The 18,232-nt window shown below is 47.3% G+C and overlaps 1 protein-coding gene across 1 annotated transcript; it reads left to right on the top strand.

Moving 5' to 3' along the window:
* Window positions 1–267: 267 nt before the first annotated feature.
* On the top strand, window positions 268–17,701 carry LOC309638276 (pre-mRNA-splicing factor ISY1 homolog). The gene is made up of 11 exons (XM_082414036.1): window positions 268–580; window positions 2,526–2,548; window positions 3,056–3,107; window positions 4,086–4,151; window positions 4,332–4,374; window positions 6,840–6,952; window positions 10,299–10,416; window positions 13,335–13,457; window positions 14,463–14,593; window positions 16,672–16,758; window positions 17,066–17,701. Exons 1-11 carry the CDS (start codon window positions 578–580, stop codon window positions 17,171–17,173), a joined length of 867 nt encoding a protein of 288 aa, XP_082270162.1. The 5' UTR covers window positions 268–577; the 3' UTR covers window positions 17,174–17,701.
* Window positions 17,702–18,232: the final 531 nt, after the last annotated feature.

The following is an 18,232-nucleotide window of genomic DNA, read 5'->3' as shown; positions in this document are numbered from 1 at the left end:
CTGGAGAGCACGCAGGCGGCGGGAGGGCCCAGTCTAGCGGCCCCGTCCACTCAGAGGGATGAGGACGAGTAACTTCCACAGGGCGTGTCTGATCTCGCAGAACCAGACAGGGCAGGAGGGATGCGCACCTACAGTTGCACACACATCTCAGCTAGCCTCACACACAACCGCAGGACCGCGTGTGCAGGACCAACAGCTACCGCGGGACGTCTCGCCGTTGTTATCGCGAGAGCAAAACCAGCGCCCCGCGCCCAGTTAGAGGCACGTCGGTTCCACTGCGCAAGCGCGGTTCTGCCAGCGCCCCTATTTTCCGTACGGGCGTGGCGGCGCGAGGTCCAGACGCCGAGGGAGGGCCGCCTACGGGAGCTCGCCTGCGTTTTCTCCCCCTCCCCGGGTCAATTCTCAATTTCGCTTCCGGTCCGTCACTTCTGGTCCTTCCCAGTTATCCTTCCGACTCAGAAGCCGGTGGTGCCGTCAGCGAGAACTTTCAGTTCCCGTCCGGGTCGGCCGCGCCTGGGGCGGCGAAGCTCCCTGGGCTGGGGCCGCGCGGCCTGAGGGCGGCGCCCTCCCTCGCACCATGGTGAGCGGGACGGGGAGTGAGGGAGGCGAGCGGCGGGCCGGGTCCGGGGCGCCCAGGGGATCCCTGCGGGCTACAGGATCCGCGGCCGGGACGCGGGGGTCTTCGCGCCGCGTGAGCCCAGAGGCTGGAGGAAGCTGAGCCTCGGCGCCGCCGCGCTGTCCGCGGCCGTGCTTAGTCCGGACGGCGCGCTGTAGTTCCCCAACGGGAAGCCGAGGCTCCGGGAGGCGCAGGGCCGGCGCCGCGTCCCGTGGGGGGCCCAGCAGCGGTTTCTGCGCTGTTTGCCTTGTGTCTGCTCTCCGGGTCCCCGACGGGGAGCTTCCCGAGGGCAGGGTCTTCCCACCTCTGCCTCCTTAACGCCTGACACGGTGTCTGGCGCGTTGTCGGGGTCCAGGGATGGACGAGTGGCCGGCGTCGTGTGACCGCAGGAGGGTGTGATCGCTGTGGGCGGGCGCGGGTGGTCGGCTGCTTCATTTGTTCTAGAAGCGCTCACGACGGAGCACGCAGTGCCGGCACAAGGAGGATACTCTTACATGTTGGTTACCATGATGGTCTCATTAAGCGAAGCACACGACGCCGTAATAAATGGTAGAAGGTGTAATGGATGCCACTGTAGATTGATGAGCCCAAGATCCGGAGGACGAGAGAATCCGGTGGACAAAAAGTAGCCCTTTCTATTCTCCAGCCCTCGGAGGATGTGCCCCGTATTACTGCTTCATACTAGCCGGCTCAGCCTCTTGATTCTGCCTCTTGTTTCTGAACTCTGACAAACAGGGAATAGCCGGTCTCCGTTCCCTAGCAGGACAGAAGGATCCCTGGGCCTGGATGTTTCTGGCAAACTGTCACCAACACGCATTCATATTTGTGGGTTTCCATCACCCCTGGTACATGCCCTTATCACAAGATTCATGGTTTTTTTTGGGAAATTCCTATGAGTTCTCTCAAAAGGGAGAACCGTGACCAAATTCCTAGTACCCAGCGTGGTGTTTAAAGCATGGAGTAAGCATTGAGAAACATTAAATTAAATACTTAGAATCTGTAGGCTTTAATGAAATAGATAGGACACAGCCTCAGCCTTCAAGATGATGGCTTCTCCTGGGAGAACCTCTGTTTTATTCCTTAGTAGATATCGTGTTCATTTATCTATCAAACAAACTTGACAAGTTTGTTTCTGTGTCCATTGAAAGGGAGAGTCAAAAAGATTTAAATTGAGCTCACTTTTGCTGAGCTTCTGATGACTTCATGTATTTATCTCATTAAATCATCGTGACATCTTTATGAGATAAAAGGTATGATCCCTGCTATAAAGGTGGGGGAACTGAGGCTTAGAGAGACAACCTCTCAGGGATCGTAAGTTGGAGAGCCGGGAGTGAAACTCAAGTCCTTGACTCAGCAAGTACTCTTTCTACTTATACTACAACGCAGAAAATGTGTTCCGTGCCTGACACTGTGTTTCAGGGATAATTGACTTGACATTAGTGCAACAGTATTTAGATAAAACTCACTTTGTAAAAGCCAGTCTTTCCTTCCTCAAATTTCACTGGCAGGGAACAGACAATTGTGATGCTGGGTGGAAATTGTGTGGTAGGTATAAACCCAGACAAAGGGGGGCTGCCTGGCTGGGATGAAGGGGCCACAGAAGAATTGTGTGGGACGGTGATAACACAGGTAAATTCTGAAGGATGAATGGCCAGATCCAAGGGGTTTGGGGGAGTGGAGGAGTAAAGACTTTAGATAGAGACAGCAGCGTAAGTAAGGCCACAGGATGTGGGCATCTTGTGATTGTTGTTGCGATTGTTACTGTGTTCATGTACTACTTCAGGCATTCTGCTTGTGCCTGTGTCCTTGTGAAACTTTTCTCTACAAAGTAAATGAAACGTTTTTCTAGAAAGTAAAAGAAAAAGCTCTTTAAACGTGGACATTTTTTTCCCCTTCTCTCTCCTTTTAGGCCCGAAATGCGGAAAAGGCCATGTACGTATCAACTCGATTTCGTCTGTAAATTTCTGTTTGGTCTTTTGGTATAGCTTTCTTTCTCTACCTGTGTTGAAATAGTATTCATATAGTATTTGCCCATACATTTGTTTTCCCCATAGTGTTTTCTGACAGCTGCCAGCACTTACTCTGGATGAACATTCGCTCACCTGGGGTGGTGCAGGGGCTGATAGAGTGACAGCCCATAATATTAGTCTTTTTAACATCTGGATGTGTTGCTCACCACAGTGGCCTGACGAGTAGAGTTTCCCACAGTCCAGTCCTTACACGCTGTATGGGTGAAAGGAACACAAATCCTTATAAGCCCTACTTTTTGGAACATGGAAACCCATAACTTCTCTGTGGTTTCTTGATTGCAATATGTATATATGTTTATGAGTGATGGATGACATTCAGTAAGGTCATGAGCAGATTTACCCATCCAGGAACTTGGATGATAAGAGATCTTTGAGCAGGATCTAACGGTGTCTTCTCTGTTCCCGGTAGGACGGCCTTAGCAAGATTTCGCCAAGCTCAGCTGGAAGAGGGAAAAGTAAAGGTTGGTTTAAATCTTCCTCATGAATTTTTAAATTATTGAGAAGAAGTGCAGTAAAACTCCCTCCTGAACAGACTTCAGACTCCAGATCTTCCTCTTCCTCGTTCATGCTTTCCTGTGTCTTACGAGTCTGTACACTTGAATCCCAGGTAGCTGGGGCAGTGTGATGATCTGACTACTTGTGCTTCTATCTGCTCTGTAATATGATGATTGGGTTTCCATGCTATCCCAGCCCTGCCTGATACTGAATGGTGCAAAGTGGGGTGTGCTGTGAGGAGCAGCTCTAACCTGAAACCAGTGATGACCTTAGCGCATGGAGACTCAACCAGGTTAGGGGGAATATGTACTGTTCCTTGAATATTTTTGTTTTGTTTTTTAAAATTATACACACACCCGCACACACACCTGTATACACACAGACATGCATGTATGTGTATGTTTGTTCTAAACACTGAGAGCTGTCATTTCCTAAGGTAGTATAAATATGTCATCAAATGGGTATAACCGGGTGTACTTTGCCATCTCTCTGTAACAACTGACCCTGAACAACACGGGTTTGAACTGCATTGGTTCACTTATACACGGATGTTTTTCAACGGTAAATACTACAGAACTACACGGTTTGTGCTTGGTTGAATCTGTGGGTGCGGAGGAAACACGGATACTGAAGCCTGACTGTAAGTTATACTTGGGTTAACCCCCATGTTGCTCAGGGTTCAAGTGTACTGGACTTTTACGTTGTTTCCAGTGGCTGCCTGTACCAGGTACAATGCAGTGAATGTTTTTGCCTGTGTAGTTCTTTCCTAAGGAGAGGCTGCAGCGTGAGCCATAAGGCTTGATGAAGAGCACCTGGAACTGAAGCTGCAGATGTCTTTAGCCTGTTAGACATTTCAGGCTTCAGGCCTGAGTCAGTCATGAATGTTGCACAAAGCTTGTAATTTCATACAGTACAGCGGCAGCATGTGTTTTGCTTTTCCTTAGGAGCGAAGACCCTTCCTTGCCTCGGAGTGTACTGAGCTGCCCAAAGCCGAGAAGTGGAGACGACAGGTATGTGCTGGGTGAATCTGATCTTACGGAAGAACAGGTCTCTGATGGCTTTTGTAGCTACATGACTCTTCAACCAGAATTCTAAGAATTTTTAATTACTGATTTTGAATTATATATTTCTTATGCTTTCAGACTTACTCAAAAGTCATAAAAATATATTGCCTTTTATTTTTTTCACAGATCATTGGAGAGATCTCAAAAAAAGTGGCTCAAATTCAGAATGGTAAGCTAGCCTGTCTGTTTAAAGTGCTCGATTCTCACATCCACAATTAGCCTTGGGGACGTCAACCTCCTCTCTCAATAATCAATAGAACAAGTAGGTACAAAATGAGTAAGAACATAGAAGAACTGAACAATACTATCGATCAGTTTGACCTAGTTGACCTTTATGGAACACTCCACCTCACAAAAAAGAGTACAATTTCTTTTTTTAAGAGCAAATGGAATATTCACCAAAATAAAGCATATTTTAGGTTATAATATGAATGTTAGAAAACTTAATTAAAATTTTGCAAAGTATGTTCACTGATTATAACACAGTTAACATAGAAATCGATAACAAAAAGATATCTGGAAAATTCCTAACTATTTAGAAATTAAACATACTTCTAAACAACCCATATATCTAAGAGGAAACCTCAAGGAGATTAGAAAATATTTTGAACTGAATGAGAATGAAAACGTAATGTCAGAATTCAGGGGACAAAAAAATTTATGGCGTGCAGGTAAAGCAGTGTTTAGGTGAAAATTTATAGCATTAAAATAAAAGAAAATAAGAAAGGTCTCAAGTCAGTGATCTAAGCTTCTACCCTAAGAAACTAAAAAGGAGGAGCAAATTAATTCCAAAGTAAGCAGAGGGAAGGAAATAATAAAGAGAAGAAATCAATGAAATTGAAAACAGAAGATGAATAGAGAAAATAGAACAAAAGCGGGTTCTTTAAAAAGATCAGGACTTACCTGGTGGCGCAGTGGTTAAGAATCCAACGGCCAATGCAGGGGCCCACGTGCCGCACGCAGCAGCGGAGACCCAGCGCAGCCAAAAATAAATAAATAAAAAAAATTAAAAACAAAAACCAAAAAAAAAACCTCAGCTAACTGGGAATTGAAGGGAACTTTTTTTTTTTTTCCTGATAAGGGACTTCTACCAAAAAACCTATAGCCAGCTATAGGTTGAATGCTTTCCTGCTAAGATCAGGAACAAGGTGGAGATATCCATTCTCACCACTTCTATTCAGTATTGTACTGGAATTCCCTTCCAGTACAATAAAGCAAGAAAAGGAAATAAAAGGCCCAAAGATTGGAAGGGAAGAAAAATGCTCTATTCTGAGATGACATAACTTTCTGTGTAGAAAATCCCAAGGAATCTACAGAAAGATTTCTAAAATGAATAAATGAGTTTAGCAAGATCACAGAATAGAAAGTCAATACACAAAAATCAATTCTATTTCTATGTACTAGCAGTGAACATTTGGAACTAGAACTTTTATTAAAGTGTTATTTACAGAAGCATCAAAACACAAGAAATACTTAGGTATAAATCTAACAAAATATATGTATGACCTATATGCTGAAAACTATAAAACAGTGATGAAAGAAGTCAAAGAACCAATCAAATGGAGACATAGGCAGTGTTTGTGGATGGGAAGACTCAATATAGGAAAGGTGTCGATTCGTTTTCTTTTTGAAATCTATCACAGTCAAAATCCCAGCAGTGGTTTTTGGTTTATGTTGACGAACTGTTTCTAAAATTTAAATGGAAAGGCAAAGGAACTAGAATAGCCAAAGCAGTTTTGAAAAAGAAAAAAATTGGAGTATTCATAACACCTAATTTCATGATTTAATGTAAAGCTAAAGCTATTCAAGACAATTGGGTATTGGTGAAAGATAGACACACAGACCAATTGAACAGAGTAAGAAGTCCAGAAATAAGGGCACACGTATGTGGTCAGTTGACTTGACAAAGGCACAAAAGCAATTCAGTGAAGAAAGGGAAGGCTTCTCCCTTGGAATAGCCCCAACTGCTCCTGGCTCCCAGCCGCCAACGACTACACCTCAGCAAACTCCCTGTCGTCATCCCTTTAAATCTGTCCCTTAGGGACTTCCCTGGCGGCCCAGTGGTTAAGAACCCGCGCTTCCACTGCAGGGGGCACAGGTTCGATCCCTGGTCGGGGGAGGTAAGATATGGTGTGCTGCGCGGTGCAGCCAAAAAATAAATAAGTAAAAAATAAAGACTATAAATCTGTCCCTTAGGCTCAATTCTCAGGCCCTAGTCTTTGTCGAAGGTGTTCCCACTTAACTAGGTGTTGCTTTCCTGAAAGGACTAGACTGACACAGACTGCCGCCAGCCCTGATGCTGTCGCTGCCTCGCTGCATCTTGGCTGACACTGATTGGACGCTGTGTCCCCACCTCTAAGAGTTCACTGCTTCAGTGGCGGTGTAAATGGAGCTGCAGGGTTGCTTCAGTTTGTGTTTCTGTGGTTGCTAATGAGGATGAGGCTCTTTCCCCCCCGTGCTGCTCAAACTCTGTGCGTGATTGTTGCCCTTCCGTGAGGTCGGGGTGGGTGGGTTTTCTTATAAATTGAAATAGTATCTTTGTGTTATGCACCTTTTTAGGTGTTGACATTCACTCTTAAGGCTGTGACATCGAGTGATATTTTCAAGAAACGACAGGACATTTTTGTTTTCTAGCTGGTCTAGGTGAATTCCGAATTCGTGACCTGAATGATGAAATTAACAAGCTGCTAAGAGAGAAGGGACACTGGGAGGCCCGGATCAAGGAGCTGGGTGGTCCTGACTATGGGGTAAGCAAGCCGCGGCCCTGGGGGCTGAGCACGGGCGCTGTCTGCCTGCAGGGTGGCTCCTGCTGCCCCCGCAGCCCTGCCACAGAGTAGGCACTGGAGAGATGAAAGGAGGCTTGAAGTGCCTGTTGCACGTGGACAGGAAACGTGAAAGCACGGGCCAGTGGTGCTTAAAGGTCCACAGCGCAGGCCTCAGCACGTGTACTGGCCAGGTGTTCCAGAGTGAGCCACGCGGGCTCCCTGGGCCTCTTGTTTGAAATGACCTTGGCCCCTCACAGTCTTCTCTGAACTCCTTGAGAATTGGGACAACCATTCCATTGTAGGCTTCTGTACTCAAGGGGGCCCTGGGGACATGGCTGTGCTTCCTTTCTCTGGATTCTTTAAATGCAGTATTCTAGAACAGTGACTTTCAAGCTTTTAGGCCCGTGACCCACTCTAAAATACAAACACACACACACACACACACACACACACTCACTCACTCACTATATCACAGCGCAGTACTGAAAAAATACTTGGTATATGTTGCTGCAGTTTGATATTTTCTATTCTGTTCTATCTTGATTTTTTAAAAAATTGATGATTATGACCCATGTAATGGATTTCACGACCCGCCAGTGGGTCTCAACTTTGAAAAATGCTGCCCCAGGCCCTGCCCCATTTACCCAGGTCATTTGAACCAGTAGTATCTAGTCAGTGGACTGTAGTATGTTATGTAAGAAATATGTGCAGTTTTTCTATGTATTTAATGCAAAACCACAGTTCTCACGTTAGTACCTGGCCTAAAAATGAGGCATTTATTCTTGTTGCAGAAAGAAAGGCACTTCCACTCCTGGAGTACCTGTGCTAGGAACGTTCTCACTGCATCTTCAGTAGTTCTGTGACGGTGATTTTGCTCCCTGTCAGACTGCTTTAGTGCAGAGGTTTATTACCCTTCCTGGAAGGGTTACAAAATTAATATGTACGATATTCTTAAGTTCCACCACCCAGAGTCAACAGTAATGTTTTTATGTATTTCCTTCTAGAGTCTTTTTTTTTTAATTTATTATTTTTATTTTTGGCTGTGCTGGGTCTTCGTTGCTGCGTGCGAGCTTTCTCTAGTTGCGGTGAGCGGGGGCTACTCTTCATTGCAGTGCATGGGCTTCTCATTGCGGTGGCTTCTCTTGTTGCGGAGCATGGGCTCTAGGCACGTGGGCTTCAGTAGTTGTGACGCGCAGGCTCAGTAGTTGTGGCGCACGGGCTTAGTTGCTCTGTGGCATGTGGGATCTTCCCGGACCAGCGCTCGAACCCATGTCCCCTGCATTGGCAGGCGGATTCTTAACCACTGCGCCACCAGGGAAGCCCTAGCGTCTTTTTAATGCTAAAGAATTTTATTTTTATTTTCTATGTACAAAAGTAACATTTAGGGAATTCCCTGGTGGTCGAGTGGTTAGGACTCAGCACTTTAACTGCTGTGGCCCAGGTTCTGTCCCTTGTCGGGGAACTAAGATCCTGCAAGCCGCGCAGCGCAGCTAAAAAAAAAAAAGTGACACATTTAGAGTTTGTTTTACCAGATGGTGGTGATGGTTGCATGACACTATGAATGTACTAATACCACTGACCTGGACACTTAAAAATGGTTAAGATGGTAAATTTTATGTTACGTGTATTTTAGTACAATAATAAGAGAAAAAGTAATATATTAAGTTCAGAAAAGTATAGAGCAGAACACCATGCAGTCATGATCCTTTTAACTAGGAGCAGCTTCTGGAATGTTTCTGTCCATTGTTGTTCCATGAGTCCTGTAACTGAGGTCATACTCATGTATGTACAATTTTGGTTCTAGGTTTTACACTTCTTTTCAAAATGGTAACTTTGATTGTATAAAGAATACCTACTTTTATGTCAAAAAAAAAAGAATACAAAACAAAAAATATAAAAATTCTAAAATATAAAAAAATTTGGGCTTCCCTGGTGGCGCAGTGGTTGAGAATCTGCCTGCCAATGCAGGGGACACGGGTTCGAGCCCTGGTCTGGGAAGATCCCACATGCCGCGGAGCAACTAGGCCCGTGAGCCACAGCTACTGAGCCTGCGCGTCTGGAGCCTGTGCTCCGCAACAAGAGAGGCCGCGATAGTGAGAGGCCCGTGCACCGCGATGAAGAGTGGCCCCCGCTCGCCGCAACTAGAGAAAGCCCTCGCACAGAAACGAAGACCCAACACAGCCATAAATAATTAATAAATAAATAAATAAAGGGAAAAAGATGGTTCAATTAAAAAAAAAGGCAACATCAGCAACAACAAAAGCAAAAATGCCAAATACTTCTTCAGCAATTCTAATAAAAGGATGTATTTAAAAAAAAAAATTTTATATACTCTATGTGTGATATAGATTACATTATATATTTTCCTACCACCCAGAAATGACTGCTATTAACATTTTCTACTTACCTTTCTAGAATTTCTTCTATGCATATATATATATATTTATTTTTACAGATAATGGTTCATTATTCTAACTATATGCTTTGTTCACTTAACAGTTTATCAGACGCATATGTTCATGTCAGTAAATAATCATTTATATAATCGTTTCAAAAAGCATTTCTGAGCTCACAGAAAGTTCCACAAATTGTATAGAGAAATCCTATGTACCCTTTATACAGATTTACCAGTTTTTAACATTTTGCTGTATCTGCTTTATCATTTTCTATGTGTACCTTGAGATTTATTTTCTCTGAACCGTTTGAGGCTTAAATACATCATGTTCTTTTACCCCTTAATACTTAAGGGGTATTTCCTAAGAGATACTTTTGTGTGTATTTCCTAAGAATAAGAATGTTCTCTTATATAAGCATGGTAGAGTTTAAGACATTTAACTTTGATACAATCACTTGGCTGTTTTATTGAGTTTCATCCTTATGGCCTTTCCCCTTACGGCACAGAGCCTTGTCCAGGGTCACATACTGTATGCAGCTGTCAACATCATCATTTTTAGTGGAGAGAATTCCATCTTCTGGATATTTCATTTGTCTTCTACTGCTTGTCATTTAGGTTTTTTGCAATTTTTTGAAGCTTTTTTCACTTAACATTATATTGTGTTTTTCTAAGTCAATATAAGAGTTTCGTATGAACCATCATTTTTAAGCTATAGGATATGTTCCATCCTGAATATGCTATAATTTACTTAAATCATCCTCTTACTGTTAGGTATTTAGGTTGATTTTTAAGGGATTAAAAAAAGTACCTAAATATATTTCTGTGTACATTAATATTTTCTACCTTTAGCATTATTATCTTAAATCTGTTTGCAAACATGGAAATAGTGGGTTTAAGGATCAGATCCATTTTCTCTTTTTCCTTCCCAATAAGAAAGTTGGCCCTAAAATGCTGGATCATGAAGGGAAAGAAGTCCCAGGAAATCGAGGTTACAAGTACTTCGGAGCAGCGAAAGACTTGCCTGGCGTCAGAGAGCTGTTTGAGAGAGAACGTAAGTAACTGGTGTTCGCCGGGGTGTTAGCCTGGGAATCTTGGTCCTGCTTGTAACAGTAGACATGCCGTCTGCAGGGCACTCTTCCTATGCCGTTTCTTAGCCTCACAGCAGCCCCGTGTCCTCAGAGGATTTTCGTTCTCAGGTGGGCACACAGTTGGGGTGAGAATGGGAACCCAGAACTGACAGGTGTCAGATTGCAGGCTCTGCCCACACCCGTCTGAGTGTGAACGAGGAGTCTCCCTGTTTGCAGTTCAGTCAGCTTCATTTTCAGTTATGTGTTCAGTTGAAAAAACTCTTAACTGAAGGACACATGACACCTCGGGCCGAACCCCGAAATGCACAAGTGGAGGAGAGTGAATCCAAGCCGGGCACCCTCTCCGCTCCTGCCCTTCCCTCCACAGCCCTGGGAGCCTCCAAAATGCAGTTGGAAACCGCTGGTCTGGAATTTCTGTGTATCTTAATTTTGACTTTTCAAAAAGCCATCCAAGCATTTTATAGAAAGAAGTGTGGAAAGCAGAGAAGGATGAGACCAGGATTCCTCTCACTGCTGGCGTTCTGCTGTTTCCTTCCAGTTGGTTTCCTATTTGTTTAAAAATACAATTCTGCTTTCATGAAGCCCTGCTCATTCGTAAATTCATTATGCACACACTGGTTTTGCATGCGTGATTGGCATCACTTAAAATAATTCAGAGTTTAAATATCATGCCGTTTATTATGAATGCAGTATAATTTTATTATAGACACGATGTAAAATACAGAAAATCAGAAAAAACACCCACGTTTTCACACCTTACGGATGAGGGTTGTTGACATGTTGGGGTGTATCCCCTTCCAGTTTTTTAAGGCTACTAAAGTGAGGGTGTGCTGTGTATGTTACTTTTTTTTTTTTTTTTGCTTTTACATTGTTTCTAAATTTATTTTTATTTATTCCAGTCATAGAGTTGTTTTTTTTTTAACCAAGAAAGTGCGCAACTTAGTCTTAATGCTTATAGTGGAAATAGTAGCACAGGGACTTCCCTGGTGGTCCAGTGGTTAAGACTCTGTGCTCCCACTACAGGGGGCACGGGTTTAAACCCTGGTCGGGAAACTAATATCCCGAATGCCGCACGGCAAAAAAAAAAAAAAATAGTAGCACAGTCCCCTTGATCCCCTTGACCCCCATCCCAGTGCCCTGCTAGAGGTGACCCGTCACTGTTATTATCTGTTTGGAATGTTCCCTTCCAGCCTTTTCCATGTACTCCCATGCTTATTTCATCAACTAAATTACATCAGCATAAGTGACAGGTGACTCAACCCCAGTTACTTTAGGCAGAAAAGTCTATAAATTTATTGGCTCACATAACTGACAAGTTTGCCTTCAGGAATGGCCGGTTCCAGGTCACATTGCTCCGTGTTGCAGTTTTGGCTTCCATCCTGTGAGCTTTTTTCTCTGTCTCACTCTCCTCTTGTGGTGGCTGGTTGTCTGTCATCGACTTAAATTTTGTTCTCTCTCAAAAACAGATTTTTTTCCCCCAAAACAGTTCAAGCAGAATTCCCAGAGTTGAGTCTGGTTGGCTTTGGTTGGATCACAGCTCCATCCTGTGGCCGGAATGCATGCAGCGCTCTGAGGCTGCTAGGTTTCAGCCCTGTCCTGGATGCAGCCCACGTGGTGGAGGGGTGGACAGGGTTGTGTGTGCAGTCCGTCCATGCCCCCTCATGGTTCTCCTTAGAACGCCAAGTGATGTGACGGATTAGAGAGTCTCAGGGATTAACCGTACTTGGTGTGACCATCCCTCCTCTGGTATTTAGTTATTTCTAGATGTTTATAATTATAACATTTTTGCTGATCTGGTGCTTGAAACAATGTATTATTTTTATTTTTTTGTTCCCCCCATTACTAATGAAATTGACAATTGAATTCAGTTACTAAATGAAATTTTCATACATAAGAGTTTTTTCTTCTTCAATTATCAGCTTTTATTCTTTGACTAATCTGTTGGGTTGTCATTTCCCTTTTGATTTTCAAGTATTACTAAATATTCTGAATAGTAATTCTTAGTCTGAAAGTATTTTCTTCAGGAATTTCTCATTTATCTTTTTTGTTTGTAGTTTCTTCTGTTTTATCTGTATTCTTAGTTTTTTCATTAAATATTATGGCATTTCCTGTGTCGTTAAAGCACCCTATGAAGCAGCATTACTGGGGCTTCAGGATCCCCTCCCCTCCGCCATGCTTGAATTGCAGATCATAATCCTTGGGTATCCAAGTTTTCACTGTTGTATAAATAACGCTGTGATGCACACCTCTGCCCATAAAGCTTTGCCAGCTTTTGTTTCTGTTTTTTAAATTAGGATAGATTCCTTCTAACTGGACTAATTGGGTCAAAGATTTCAACACTGATTTAATTGTATTTATTTATTTATTTATTTTAAATTTATTTTATTTATTTATTTTTGCCTGCATTGGGTCTCCGTTGCTGCACGCAGGCTTTCTCTAGTTGCAGCGAACAGGGGCTACTCTTCGTTGTGGTGCACAGACTTTTCATCATGGTAGCTTCTCTTGTTGCGGAGCACAGGCCCTAGGCGTGCGGGCTTCAGTAGTTGTGGCTCGTGAGCTCAGTAGTTGTGGCTCAGTAGCTGTGGCGCATGGGCTTAGTTGCTCTGCGGCATGTGGGATCTTCCGGGACCAGGGCTTGAACCCATGTCCCCTGCATTGGCAGGCGGATTCTTAACCACTGCGCCACCAGGGAAGCCCTCAACACTGATTTTAAAAAGAGTGGTACCACGTATATAATCCCATTACTAGTGTAGAGAAGTGCCTATTTCATGATATTTTCATGAACACACCTACTGTATGCCTGCGTAAGATTGTATGAGGAGAAGGCTTGAGTGAGATTATGATGGGGAATTCAGCTAAGCTGGTGAATTCTTTCTTTTAGCTCTTCCTCCTCCAAGAAAGACACGCGCTGAGCTCATGAAGGCGATCGATTTTGAATACTATGGTTACCTAGATGAAGACGATGGTGTTATTGTGCCTTTGGAACAGGAATATGAAAAGAAACGTAGGTCTGCGGGCATTTCATTTCATTGCTGCTGGCATCTGGTTTCTTTTCTCTCCCTTGAAAATGGGGTTTTATTTTTATTTTTATAAGGAACATTTTTTTTTTAGGGCTTTTTTAAAAATTGAAGTAGTTGATGTACAATATTATGTAAGTTACAGGTGTACAGTATAGAGATTCACAATTTTTAAAGGTATGTTCCATTAGCAGTTATTATAAAATATTATCTGTATTCCCCATGTTGTATAATATATCCTTGTATAGCTTATTTTATCTTAATAGTTTGTACCTCTTAATCCCCTACCGCTAAATTGCCTCTCCCCACTTCCCTCTCTCCACTGGTAACCACTAGTTTGTTCTCTATATCTGTGAGTCTGCTTCTTTTTTGTTATATTCACTAGTTTGTTGTATTTTTTAGATTCCACATAGAAGTGAGATCGTACAGTATTTGTCTTTCTCCATCTGACTTACTTCACTTAGTGTGATAATCTGTAGGTCCATCCATGTTGCTGCAGATGGCATGATTTCATTCTTTTTTATGGCTGAGTAGGATCCCGTTGTGTATATGCGTGTGTGTGTGTGTGTGTGTGTGTGTGTGTGTGTGTGTGTATATACACCACATCTTATTTACCCATCCACCTGTTGATGGGCACTTAGTTTACTTCCATATCTTGGCAACTGTAAATAATACTGTTGTGAACATTGGGGTGCATGTATCTTTTCGAATTAGTGTTTTGGTTTTTTCGGATGTATACCCAGGAATGGAATTGCTGGATCACATGGTAGTTCTAGTTTTAGCTTTTTGAGAGCCTCAGGGTGCTGAACCGGGGAGGATCTGGGTGTGTCCCCTAAAAGCTGCCCTCCCGTCCGATTCCTGTCTGATTCCTGCCCACCGGGGCAGGATGAAGCTGACCCTTTCCAGCAGGGAGGCCTTGGCCTCGCCCTGCGTGGTGTTTAACGCTTTCTTAGAGGCCAGAGTGAGTAACGCCTGCTCTCCCTTGTCTGCAGTCAGAGCCGAATTAGTGGACAAGTGGAAAGCAGAGAGAGAGGCCCGGCTGGCAAGAGGGGAGAAGGAGGAGGAGGAGGAAGAGGAGGAAGAGGAGGAGGAGGTCAACATCTATGCTGTCACCGACGAGGAGGTACTGGGCGGGCGGCAGGGGACCCCCTGGCACTCACCGCCTTCTCTGTGCCGTGGAGGATGGGGGGGGCGGTAGCAGGAAGCACAGACGAGGGGTCAGGGTCAAGGCCCGGCTCTTGCCCTTGCCGCCATCTGAGGCTTCGGCCTTCTCTCCTAGACGGTGGGGATGAAGGTCACCTCCCGGCTTCACAGGGAGGGTTCCAGAGAGGAACGGCTGTGAGGGCACTTGTTAAACTGCTTTACACCAGGGATGACTTACTTGCATCTCAGAGATAGGCCCTCCTGAACATGCTGGAATTGTATTTATAAACACATTTGAAGCCAGTGTGTTTTAGCCCATGACCTCATTGTTTCTGCTTAAATGGCAGTGCCAGTAACTCTTCTGTAGTCTTAACCAGCCCAGAGCAGAGAAGGGACTTCCTCAGGGGGTCCCGGTTGGGGATGGAGCCGTGATCCCTCAGGCAGAGCCCCCTTGCTCCCAGCACCCCTGCAGGCCTTGCTCCCTGGGCAGGTCCAGGATGGAACTGATTTGCTGGACTGAGCAAGGGGAGGGGAGGCACCCATGCCTGGACTATGGGTCAGGCCCTGTGTGACGTCACATGGCTTGCCGTGACGTCAGTGGCAAGGAAGCAGGCTCAGAGAGGCTTAAGTCACCGTCACACAGGATCTAGCAGACCTGAGGTTCGTGCCCTCAGGCAGGCATTTGAAGCAGGATGGCAGCGTGCGCTAGGAAGATTTTCTCTAGATGCAAATAATCCATTTGCTCTTTCAAGGGATGTTTGTTTAATGAGTGGCTACTGTGAGGCCCACTCGAGGGGCAGGACAGCAAACGCGCTTCGCTTGTGGCTTGAAGTCCGGGGGGACAGTCCGGTCAGCAGACACCGTGGGAAATGGCAACTGTGATGGGAGCTCTGGGTAGCGACATGGTGAAGGCAGGGCCAGTGAAGGCTTTGCTGGGGACGTGACCCTTCAGCTGAGATCCGGAAACGAGGGGGAATTAACCACGCGAAGAGGCAGCAGGGAGCAGCGTGAGCGGATGACCCCATGGGAGCGCGGGGGACAGAGGACGGGCCGGTGGCTGGAGGGCAGAGTGGGGGCAGAGTGGAGGCTGGGGGAGGGGAGGTGGGCCGAGCAAGGGCCCCGGCTCCCCTGGGGAAGCGTTTTCCTTTACCGTGAGAGCGATGGAAGGCCATCAGAGGATTTAAAAATTGTTTATCCTGAAATGCTTAAGATTTACGGGAAGTTGCAGAGCTGCTGCCGAGGGTCCTGTGTGGTCCTTCACCCAGCGTCCCCAGTGGCTTGCACAGTGACAGCGCAGTGTCCACGGAGGGGCCTGACGTGGTATGACGCGTGTGGGCAGTGGTGTGTCTTTCATCACGGGTGTGGATCCTTTGGGGCTACAACAGCCTTCCTTGTTGGAGTCTGCCCTGAGGAGTGGAACTTCCACCCGTGGGCTCGCCTGGGTGGATACAGCCCGACTTTCCCAGAGCCCTGGGATCGGTTTCTCCTACCAGCGGCATCTGAGAGCTTCCACCGCGGCTTTCCTGGCAGCTGGTGACGCGGGGCGGGGGCGGGGTCAGGGTCCGGCCCAGAGACCCGCGGGCAGTGGACCTGCCTCCGCGCAGGCCTCCTCTCTCCTCACGCCTCCAGGGCTGCGTCATTCCTTAGGTTATGAGTGATCTCTGCTGACTCACAGGCAGCCTCTGAGTGATGCTTTCTTCTAGATATGCTTTTTTTAAGTTTAATTAAAAAAATAGATAATGTATTCACAAGACTCAAAATGCAAAACGTTTACAGAGATTCCACACAGCGTCTCTTTCGCAGCCCTGTCCTCTGTCCACTGGCTCTCACTGAGATCACTGGCTTCTCTTTTCTTCCTCGTACAAGAGGTCGCGCGATACACAGCGTTCTGTTGCTTCTTGTACTTAACGCTGTGTCTCGGGTGTCTCTCTGTCTGAGAACAGAGCTTCCTCGTCGCTGTTTTTCCTTTTAAATGGCTGCAGGCTGGTGCACGTTATGGCGGTGCCGGCACTTGTTAACGGTCTCGTCCGCGCGGCCTCTGGTTGTACTCTTTTGCAGTCTGACGAGGAGGGCGGCCAGGAGAAAGGAGGGGAGGATGGGCAGCAGAAGTTCATCGCTCACGTCCCGGTGCCATCGCAGCAAGAGGTAGGATGGGCTGGGGGCCGCCTGGCCTCCGAGGGGCCCCACGGGGCGCCACGTGGTTTTCTTGGTGCTTCCTGTCCCTTGGGGCGGCTCTCGCTCCCGACCGCAGGGCGTTGGTCCCTGGGCTCAGGTTAGGGCGAGGCGTCCAGACGAGGCGCCTTGGGGGCAGCAGTCGAGCACTGTGTCGCTCACCTGCTCCCCGGCGGAGATCGGGGCCTCAGACGCAGGGTGCTGGGCTCCCGGCCGGGCCCAGGCGGCGTGTTGGCCTCACGGGGCCTGCGGCCTGAGCCCTCCGCTCTCCCGCCCGCAGATCGAGGAGGCACTCGTGCGGAGGAAGAAGATGGAGCTCCTGCAGAAGTACACCAGCGAGACGCTGCAGGCCCAGAGCGAGGAGGCCAGGCGGCTCCTGGGCTACTAGGGCCGAGCCGGGGCCGCCGCCCAGCGCCGTGGGAGGTGGGCAGCCCGGGCCGCCTGCCGCTTCTCCTCCTTCCTCCCTCCCCTGCTCTCGCCTGCGCGCTGACCGAGGGCCGTTTACCTGCCGGATGCCCCGGTGTCCCCTCGTCCCGGTGTTTTGCTGACGTGTGAACCCACTTACTTCTGTCTTGAGTGTGTAGGACACGCCGCTCCCTGTCAGCCTTTGAGTGTCTTAACGTAGCCTCCTCCTGTCGTTTGGTGGAGAGGGCGACCAATTAGTGACACTCCTAAAAAACGCAGACGTGTTTGTAACTCCTCTTGAAGAATGAGAAGGTGTGTGGGCCCCGAGCCCACATCCCACACGGCGCAGCCGGCGGAGCTCCGCCTTCGGGGCAGCCCTGCCCTCAGTTCAGACCCCTCAGCTGGCCTTGCTCCTTGCTGCCCAGGTGGCAGGAGTTTGAGTTTGCTACTGCTGTCTAGGACTGGTTCTGCAGAGAGCTATTTTTATTAAAGATTTTTGTGTGAAAGGCAACCTCCAGGTCTGGGCTGCCTGTCTTGAGGCCGTGCCTGCACTGGGACCTGAGTGAGGTTCACAGTCACTGCAGGGGACGGGGTCCCGAAACACGCAGCCGTGGTGTGGGAGGGCTGGGACCAGCGGCGGCCCGTCTGGGAGCTGAGGAGGTGGCGGGGCTGTCCTCCCGTGGCCCCCGCGCCCACGGCTGCGGATCAGGGCTGACGCGGCAGGGCCGCGGCGCCGGCCTGTGGGGAGCGCACAGAGGATGTCCGGGAGTCGGTCCAAACCCGCCATCCCGGCCGAGTCTTTCCCTCCCGGTGGGGAGAACCTACAGCAGAGGCCGCAGCTCCGGGCAGAGTGGGGGGGCTCCCCGCCCTCAGGAGGGGTTCTGGGCGTGTCGGCAGAGCCGTGTAGCTGCCGCGGTCCCGGCGGGCCTCCCGAAGGAGACTGGGGGCAGCGGAGCAGTGCCAGCCTGAGCGAGGGGGTGACCGTCGGCGTGTGACCTGCCTTAGGATGTTCCCGAGCCAGGGTGGAGGGCGTCAGGCGGAG

The sequence above is a fragment of the Balaenoptera physalus genome, assembly GCF_965194825.1.
Source record: "Balaenoptera physalus genome assembly, chromosome: 11".
Classification (NCBI taxonomy): domain Eukaryota; kingdom Metazoa; phylum Chordata; class Mammalia; order Artiodactyla; family Balaenopteridae; genus Balaenoptera; species Balaenoptera physalus.
The sequence above is the reverse complement of the archived record's forward strand: the minus strand, read 5'-3'. Positions and strand labels throughout refer to the sequence as shown.